A 10,255-nucleotide genomic window follows, 5' to 3' on the forward strand; every position below is an offset into this window, starting at 1 on the left:
GTGCAAGCCGGGATGAGGCGCACGAAATAACAAACCAGAAAAAATGTGCGGGCACGTAATCTGAAAGGACCTACAAAACGCATCTTTTTGATTGGCCGAAAAGAGGGGAAAAAGGCCCGGGGCCTCGGAATCGGCGAAGGGTCGGCGATTCCTCCGCCGGGGCTTACATTTTGAGAGATGAAGGCGCCGAGTGTGCAGCTGTCGACGCGGTGGGCCGACAGGGATCCCCACACCGTGCCGTCTCATTGTCTGAACGTTCCCACGTATTGTTTGTACGTGCCCACTTCGACGAGGTCAGTGTTTTTGAAAGGTCCCCTCCCCCCGCTGATCGTCCTGGCGCGCGTGTCCGGAACGAGCGCCCGGGCCCCAACGTAGCAAACCAAAACCCTACTCGCACATGAAAAAATAGCCTTTGGCTCACGGCGAATAGATACGCCGCGAACAACACCCACAGGGGAGCCTCCTTGATGGTGCAGCATTCAGGGGGGGGGGGGTGCTGAGGACATACGCTTCGTTATCAAGTAGGTGCATCATATCTAGGTAAATAATTAATGTCGACAACAACAAAAAACAAAATAACGCCTTCTAGTTATCCAGTAAAATATACTGGTAAACTAAAACAGGACCTCCTGATTCATAGAGGGCCTCCTTATCCAGTACAGAAGGCTTCCTTTTCAAGAAAGGGGCCTCCTAATCTGTCCAACGGGCCTCGTAATCCCAGAACAGGGCATCCTAATTCGGACAGGGCATCCATCTGATGCACGAAAGAGGACTCTCGTTCCAGAGAAGAGGTCTTTTGAGTATATGTGGTCCTTCTTTACCCAGACCAGAGCCTCCTAGTTCAAAATGGGAGCCTCCCGATCCTCCTTAACACAACATTGTGCTTCTTGATCTAGCGTATGGCCTATCTTATTCATAAAGGTAGCCTTATGATCCATACAACGGGCCCCTTAACATAGAAAAGGATCGTCTGAGCTAAATATTTCACTCTGTAGCTCAGTCATGCGGACCTCCTTAATCTGAATTTTTGTAATCTGCGGGTCTGTACAATGTTTTTAGTTTGGGAAAATGTGCCTCCCCATTCAGGGGGAAGGGGAGGGGGAATACATACTCTTGCCCCCTGCCAGCAGGTTGGAGGACTGACCTTTCTGCCTGCCCCCTCCCTGCTGCGCCACCCTTGGTTTATGTCAGAGACGATAGGCGGCGCTACACCGACGCCAACAGCGTCGCATCTTCACTGAGCGGAGCAGGCGGTAGCCACAACGACGTAATGTTCACACACACACACCACACAACACACACACACACCACACACACACACACACACACACACACACACACACACACACACCACACACACACACACACACCCCACACACACACCACACACACACACACACACACAACACACACACACACACACACACACACACACACACACACACACACACCACACACACACACACACACACATATATATATATATATATATATATATATATATATATATATATATATATATATATATCAATGGCACGTCTTAAGCGTGTGGTAGTGTTAATACGTGTTTAACAGGTTGCAAAATCTGACTAAGACCCGCTCAATACTGTTTAAACACGAGTGAACGTGACGTCATGGGTGGTGTCACTACCGGTGCCGGGCGGCGTCGCATCCGCGCAGTGAACCCACCGGGAACATGCTGTGCCTGACTGTTGGCCTCAGTTTTACAGTCGACTGAAAACAGGACAAAACCTTAGTTTGCCAAACGTCATTTACCTTCGTGACGATCAAATACGTTGAATCTAAAGAACAGAACAAGATTGATTTGCTGATATATATATAATATATATATATATTATATAATATATATATATATATATGTGTATGTGTGTGTGTGTGTTTAAATATATACACATACATTTGTATATGCGTGTAGGTATATATCTATATATATGCACTAGGTTTATGAGGGAAATTAAAGTTCCCCTAATGCTTTTCGCTCGCTTCTTTTCAACCGTTCGCAACAGCCAACAAAATGTTGTGACATTTCATTAGCGTTAGACACTAGAGTGTGTTATCAGTAGCAAAAAAGGTCCAATATGCGAATCGAAAACTGCCTGATTAATTACCATATGGCGGAAACTTTATGTGCTTTTGGGCATGGACTCGCTGTACGAGCATGTTGTCTAGTATTACTTTAGACTTTCACTTCCCTAAAACAACTCACGTGATGCAAGCAAAGCCATGCATGGTATATTACTCAGAATATATTGTCTGGTGTACACTTAATGCATATAGCAAGTTTTGCAGCCTATACCCACGGGCGTGGAGGGCGGGGAGGGGGGGGGGGGTAGGGTGACCCCATGCGCATCTTGCTCCTTGCCGAGGCCGTGTATTCGATGCAACGGCCCAAACAGCAGCTGCTCACAGCCTGGAAACCCAAAACGCGTGTTGGAGATCACACGATAGCAGAAATACCGTCGCAGCTGGGCTCCACATATTGCTGAAGCTCCGGCTCCACTCCCGGACGTCCTCGGCAGTGTGGCGCTGGTCGCACTCCTATTGTGAACCAGGTAGGGTGAGATGGCCAGCGAAGCCCGCACTTTGCCCCGCACCCCGCAGTCGCTGAGGTCTCGCAGTGGAGAATGCGTGACTGGTCCGTGCCAGGGATCAGTTCGGTGAGCCTCACGGCATCGAACTTTATCGCTGAGGTGGCGAAGACCTGGGCTGAAGAAGACCCTCGGTTTTGCTGCTCACGAGCGGCGCGACGACCGGAACCGCCTGTTCGCATAGCATGCGGCCCTTATCCCACACCATGTCCAGCAACAGTTGTTCCGGACGGACTCAGTACCGGTTACGCTGGAGGACTGGCTGCACCGTGGGCTATGTGGCCGCAGCAGCTCGCGAAGCAGCGTGATGCTCCGGAACAAATTGCGTAAGCCAAAGTCGCAGCTGCTGTTCTGCCGGATGGCGAGCATAGTGGCCGATAGTGGCCGATCACGCGCGGGAAGAGGTCCTTGAGAGCGCTGCTGGAGGTCTCGGTACATATGTGAACTAGGAGCAGGCAAGCGGCCATTTCAACCATCTGAAAACACAAGCGAATATATTGGAACAATTATTTACGAACTGCACGTTAGACAATACAAAAATTATTGCGCCTTTTTAGTGTATTTAATCATTCCGATATCCAGGGTCCTTAAAGGTGGCGAAGTACATATCAAAGCATTTGCTAGTAGCATGAACCAACGAGCAAATGAAGCGACATTCTACGGCACAAAATATGATAATGAGTGCTCAAGAGTGGGCACATGAAATATCCATTGATACTTGATTAAGTTTAAACACTCATTGCTATAAATTCGAAGATAATGCGTTTTGATATTTACCTGGCATGGTTCGATGGTCCGATTCGTCGCTGGGCTGCCACGTTTCGGACAGAGCCGTTTTGAACGCTGGAGGCCCGAAGGTACAGCAGCTGCCAGTTGGTGCTCAGCTGCTGAATCAGGTCGACCGGCAGGTTTGGCACGTGCCCTGGCATAGGCTTGAATGCCACAACATCCCTCTCCCAGAACTACCTGGCGCAGGCCTTGCCGATGGGTCCAGAAAAAAATTCGATCCCGTGTCGTGCCGCCCCAGCTCAGCAGCAGATGAGGAGGTTCAGCTCGTTGCCGTGCATCTGGCAGATGAACCAGTGTGCGGGTGGACTCGTGGCCAGCTCAAACAGCCGGAACACGTCGCCTATCGTCTCGGTATTGACGACCGTGCCATCGCAGCCGAGCACATTGATGTGACCGTCGCACTGCGGGCTCACGGAGTGAAGCTCGTTGAGCAAGTGCAGGGCTCGGCCGAACTCGCACGTAAAATGAGTTGCGTAGCGGCTGCCTGGCTCAGCGATGACAACCACGTGTTTTTCGACGTCATTCACTTGGCTCTGTGTGACCCATGTAGCTCCTGCTTTCGCGGCCTTCGGAGTAGAGGATGCCAAACCTGACCCGTGGATTGCTTCAGCATTTTGACGAGCCATCTCCTTTCTCGCTCCGCCTCTTGCGCATCAGATATTCTTAGGATCTACGATATTTGGTTTTAAGTGGCCAGTCCGTCCGTCTTAGCGGCCCAACGGTGACGTAGCCAGGATGTCTCCCTGGAGGGGGGGGGGGGGGGACGGAACCAAAGGGGCACTTGCACCCAATGAGGGCCACATTATTTAAAAAAGTTCAATGCACTGTAGAAAGACAAATGTAGAATGTGAGATATACCCCATATTTTGTTGTGCAGTGAAGCGTTGCAGTCCTAAACGCACCACGAACATGATGCTCATCACGTACATGTCATGAACTAATCTGGATACCGGCCGGAATCGCCATTGTCTTGGTGGCTGTGGATATCGGAAGAGCTTGCAGGATCTGAGTTGAGCTCTGGGGCCGGGCCCTACCAATACCTCTGAGTCTAAGCAGGCGTCAACCAGGGGTGGCCCCGAAGACTTTGTCTAACAGGGGGAAAGTTTTCCGGGTGTCTTTCAGCAAAGGGGTCTCGTAATAAACGCCATAAAATTTACACATCTCCCGGGATTGTGGCCACTTTGTTTTGGCACTCAGGAAAAATTACTTGTCGACAATTTGGCAAACTTCGGAACGATTAACTCAAATGTGTCGGTTATAGGGCCCGTAGATAATTATGCGTGGGCGAGGGGGAAGAGCAAGGATAGGTGGCTAATGTATATATATATATATATATATATATATATATATATATATATATATATGTAAAGAAATGCATTTATCTTGTTGATACAGTTACATCTATTTGCCAACTGTCAGTTCGCATTTGTTACCACTTACCACAGCTATAATATATGAACAAGCTGTTGTGACCTCTGCGTTGGATATAGTAGTGGATCTAGGACGGGTTCAGCAAGCATGTTGGGTGGGGCAAAAATGCAAAACAAAAAAAACGCAAACACCAATACAAAACCCTGGATTTCGTTCCCTCGTGCCATTATTATTGCCTTCTGATGCATTTGCTCAAATAAAAGTTGGATGCACAGATTATCTCTAAAAAGCAATGTACGCAGATTTTTTCTGATGTTTCACACTTTGTGTGAGGTCATAGCCGCATCTACTCCTGCGCTCCCTCTCCCCCAACGTTGCCATTTGCGGATCCAGGTTTTGTTCAAGGAGAGGATATGGACCAAGAGAGGAAGAGTGTCCCTAATACCTCGGTGGGATTTCCGGAGATCAGAATGGGTCCTCTAGCTAGAGACCTGAGGTAAGGAGGGTCCCTGTTTTCGAGATCCAAGGAGGGGGCCATAGCCTTGTCACCCCTTTATCTGGACCTTTGACTGTCTCAGTTCTCGGGAACCCCTTAAATCTATGTTAACCAGGCTGTATACAGGCCGGCAGAAGGCAACGCTGGTAAACGCCGCCCTCCTCAACCATCATGGGCCGTCTAAAGCTACTAAAGGCCCTATGCAGTTCGACGAGGCCCTGAATGTTGTAAGAGGATTTACAGATCGCTGGGGTCTTTTAAATGTTGATAGATGCCCTCTTCAGGTCAGCAGATCCTACACAAATGCCGGCCGAGGCACACAGCAGATAGGGTCCTCTATAAGTCAGGGGCCAGAGGGGTCCATCGGCATTCAGGAAGGGGGATGGTTCCTTTGACCCCCCCCCCATCCCCGCACTCCCTTGGCCGTGCCTATGCTGTTCCATGCCCCACAGCGTTCACTACAGGTCACCTCTCCTTCTCGGGGCTCTCGAATGGCTTATGTCAGCTATTGAGTCATCATAACGCTCAGTAAGTCACGTTGGCTAGCATATTATACAGCTGAAGCTGTTGCCGCACCAGGGGCTTTGAGCGTGGCACGTCCATGTGCCAATGCTTTCCAGGACAGTCGGTATCGTGGCCAGTAATTCTCTTGAATAATAACATGCCGAGTTTGTAAACCCGTGTAAACTGAGTTTACACAGGCCATGTTGTCATTCCCGTGATCATTGTCAGGCGCTTACATTCGACCATGACTGAATCCACGGGCAGAAGTTACGTTAAGTGAGCACCGAGCAAGGTGAGAACACCTGTCTCAGCTCATGCTGTCGCATATCAATCCACCAGGCCGTGCCAGCCGCATTGAAAGCCATTCCGTCTCCGGCAGGCCCGGCCTGGTCAATGCCATGATCTAGGCTTGTGTGGGCCGATTTTGGTAGCGGCAAACTGTTGCCCGAGCAGTTGCATGTCTTCGCTGGATTTGAGTCTCGCTGCGTCCTGCTCCGCAGAGGAGCAGTTGTTCTTGCCCAAGGGGGATCGCACTCCCTTCGCTTCGGGCGTGCGGGGCGTGGCCGGCGCGGCGCCTGCCTGCCGCTCCAGCGCCGCCGTCAGCACGCACTCGAACCGGCCGTGACACCGGCCGCACACCTTGCGCTGCGTGTCCAGCGACTTGGAGTGCCGACCGAAGCTGTAGCCGCACCGCGTACATCGGTACGTGTACTTGCAGTGGACCTCATAGCTGTGGCAGCGCGAGACGGGCGGCAGCTCGGGGAAGCGGCGCTGCACGCGGCCGGCCCAGCCGCGCCACACGGGCCCGTGGCCGCCGCGGTCGCCCGACACAACCCAGGCGACGGCGTGGCACAGCTCGTGCACCAGCGTGTCGCGCAGCCGCTCAGCACTGTCTACCACCTTCTCAGAGAGCTCGATGCGCGCCGTACGCACCGTCGCATCTCCGCAGGCGGTCTGCTTGCAGTAGCAGAAGCCGGCGCTGCGAAGCATCCGGTTGTTGAACTTGATTTCGAAGTCGTCGGGTAGCTGTAACGAAGTGCGGCGACAGTGTTATTTACTTCACGATTGCACACATAAAGAACACAACGTTGTGCTCAACACTCACGGAAACATACGTGTTCGTGCATACATGTGCGCATTACTCTGTTAACTACATGCGACAATCAAAACACAAATGCGTGACCAAAGGACCAGGAAATTTTCATCCTAGCTTGCACCACGCCAGCGCTATCCAAGCTTACGTTCAAGAAGCGCGAAGTAGATAAAATGGTACGAAGCAACGGAAGCACAAGGTGATTTACAACCGAGTCGTAGCATTCCACCTGTGAGCCGAAGACTTCCGTGTTGATCAGACAAAACAAGCGTTTCGCCAGATTTATCTTCTTCCGCCCGAATTCATGCACGAAGCCTTCCGCCTCGGCGTCACGCCGCTGGTCCTTCGGCAGGTCCGCGGCTAGTGACGTCATAAAGTTGAGGGTGTCAGACTGCACGCGACCCGCGTGCTTCTGGCCGGGCTTGTCCGACGCGATCGTCTGGGGAGATGTGATAGGCGACATGAGACGCCTGGCTCAGAAGGACACGCAGAATTTTGCAACAGTGGTAGCGACTCAAATTCTTACCGAAAAAACATTTTAGCGTGCCGTGGAAGCGTGATGTCTCTTGCGTGACATCGACTACGGCGATCGACATGCGGCGATATCTTGCATGATTCGTCAGCTTGTTCAAGATAAGCGGTGGCACACGCTCCCAGGCAAATTTAGATGCGAGGAGCTGACACGACCGGTTCACGGCTTTGTGCTGTGGTAGCAGCTGGATGACTGACCTTCCCTTTGCACGCTTTTGCGCATGACAAAACTGTTCTAAAGCCGAAGTCGTGCAAAAGATAACCACAACTGAGCAGTACTGGTCGCACGGCTTGATGTAAACACGTGCAGACTTACGCTCACCTGGACCCTAGATTTCACGAATCGCTCATCGTCTCCGCTTTTCTTCACGTCAGTCGTCCCTTTCACCTGGAGTGCCCCTTTTGCTGGCGGGCGGCAGCGACGGTGACCGCCTTCACCTGCTGGTGGCGATGCGCCAGCACTCGCCTCACCACGGTCGTCACCACTAAGTTCGTCCCCGACTGATGCCCGGCACCCTTCATCACTGGACTCGCTGCCCTCTGACCAGCAGTCACTCTCGTCCGAGTCCAGGTACGGCTCCGGCACGTAGTCGGGGTCCGCCAGCCGGTCGTCCTCCTCGCTGCTGGACCCGTCTGTCGTGCCGTAGATGGAGACATCCGTCTGCTTGCGCTCCCTCAGCCAGTAGCCGTGCCGCTGTCGCTCGCTCATCGGTCGAAAGACTGCTGGCGGTCGAGGCGGCGCAATGCGCGCCCGAAGGCGACCTGCGCGTGCAGTATGACGTCACTGGGGACACAACACAGCACCGGCGAACCCCGTCGTTGTCGCCACACAGAAGGATGGGCGATGGAGATGGAGACGGGAGATGATAATCAACCGTCGACACGGGAATAGGCGATTGCCAGGCCTTCGGCAGGCTGTCCTCCGATGCTACATGAAAACTGTCCACAGATGGAAACACAAACATGGCTGTGTTTGCAACAGACAGGGGACATTCTCGATAACCCTGCCTTTTTATTGGTCCCGTTAACTTTGGAGTATAATTCTCTCGGTCAGCAATGATCGTTTCAGGACTTTGGGATAGAAGAGAGAGGATAACGGCTGGGTAAAACTACACGTACCTGGAAGCACATCCCCAAGACATTGCCCGCGCAGTGAGAATGTGATAAGAAGGGCGACTGGAATCGCTGGTTAGATCACGCTGCTGAGCTCGTCAAGCAAGGGGACACTCAAGCACGACACCTTCGTGTCCGCTTACCTCCTCACCGGCGCCGGGGTTTGTCCGAGCCTGCGCCGACCGCTCTGCACTGGCTGAGCCTGTGACCCGACGGCTAAGACAGCTCTAGCCCGCACCATTCTGCACGAACGCGTCCGCTGATTCACACCGCGACATCTTATCGCGTGTGCTTCATGGGCGCGCCGCTAGGCGGCGCTTTGCTCCAGCCTCGCGGTAAATGAAGGTTGATGTTCGTTGCTGTGTTCGTGACGCGTCAGCCCGTTTCCCTCAGTTGAGACCCGACGCGTGTAGGAAGAGCGGCCGTGGAGTCATTGGGGAAGGGGTGGGGGAGGGCTTCGCGAGGCATTGTGCGGTGGTGACGTTCAGTCTCACGTGAGCCATGGTGTCGATGGCCGCCTGTACGGTGGTGTCGTCCAGTCTCACGTGAGCCACGTTGTCGATGGCCGCCTGTACGGCGGTGATGTTCAGTCTCACGCCCACATGCGAACCCCCGAGCCGGGCTGGGCGGCTTTCAAAGCTCGAAGTAGGTTTTATGTGATTGACTTCTCGAATATGTTGTGAACAAACCGAATGTGGGAAAACTTCCCCAAACGACAAGCTCCCTTCCAATTAGCCGCCACGACGCCCACCACCTGCCAGGCCCCGTCGTCCCGGCCTGACACACCAGCTCGCCGCCCGAGTCGCCCTGGAACGTGTCAACGCCCGCCTTCCAGGAAGCCGGCACATATCATCTTGTCCGGCACGAACACGTCGCCGTACACGTCTGCCCTGGCGCACACGCGGTCATCAATGACGGGCACTAGGATAGAGAGAGAGAGAGAGAGAGATATAGGAGAGAGAGAGAGAGACGAGAGAGAGAGAGAGAGAGAGAGATGAGAGAGAGAGAGGAGAGAGAGAGAGAGAGAGAGAGAGAGAGAGAGAGAGGAGGAAGGTGACCGCCGGATGTGGCCGAGAGTTGAGCTTGTCCAGGAGGGCGACTGCAGTAAAAATGACGAAGCGAACCAGGGTCGGCGTATGGACGACCCCTGCGGGTTGCCAGCTAAACCTTAAAAAAGGGGATGAAGGAGTGGCTTCCTTTCTATTTGAGCCCAAACTGAGTTATCCACACGTTACGAAAAGCAATCGATAGCCATCGGCCTAAGAAACACAATGGTGTCCACTTGGAGAATTTCAGGTCAAACTGTAGCATCTCAAGTAAGACCAATTTTCAGTTATGTTTGGGAATGACGATAGTCTTGGATAAGAACGACGTTTTGGAACTAAGTAGGCACGAGTCCAAATTTAAGGCTTTATCATGAGCAGTGCTGACATGTGAGATGGGAGCTCTTGTGAGTTTAGCAACGCTATGATAGATGACTGACGTTGTTTGAAAAGTGACATTGAAAAAACTAGTGACTAAATCTTGGATTGACTGCGAGCTGTGGTGCGTTCATGACATTCCCCCCCACAGCGTGAGGACATACAATTCATAATGGTACGCTGCGCATATTGCGTCGTTGTGTGAGGGTGATTTTGTACAGAATATTACAGATATTTGAGATTTGAGAAATTTTGAAGTATCATAGTGTCAACTGATCATTGATTTGCCAGCAGGTAGCCGATGGTCAGTAGACCAAGCTCAGCGGTG

The 10,255-nt window shown here is 52.3% G+C and overlaps 1 protein-coding gene across 1 annotated transcript; it reads right to left on the reverse strand.

Annotated features, from left to right (window-relative positions):
* Positions 1-5,765: 5,765 nt before the first annotated feature.
* On the reverse strand, positions 5,766-8,731 carry LOC119093910 (acidic repeat-containing protein). The gene is made up of 4 exons (XM_037216925.1): positions 8,650-8,731; positions 7,716-8,155; positions 7,092-7,301; positions 5,766-6,795 (listed from the first exon to the last, which is right to left on the reverse strand). The coding sequence occupies exons 2-4, from the start codon at positions 8,100-8,102 to the stop codon at positions 6,160-6,162; spliced, it is 1,233 nt and encodes a 410-aa protein (XP_037072820.1). The 5' UTR covers positions 8,103-8,155; positions 8,650-8,731; the 3' UTR covers positions 5,766-6,159.
* Between the last annotated feature and the right edge of the window lie 1,524 nt (positions 8,732-10,255).

This window comes from Pollicipes pollicipes, unplaced genomic scaffold (genome assembly GCF_011947565.3).
Source record: "Pollicipes pollicipes isolate AB1234 unplaced genomic scaffold, Ppol_2.1 Scaffold_4002;HRSCAF=4701_pilon_pilon_pilon, whole genome shotgun sequence".
Classification (NCBI taxonomy): Eukaryota; Metazoa; Arthropoda; class Thecostraca; order Pollicipedomorpha; family Pollicipedidae; genus Pollicipes; species Pollicipes pollicipes.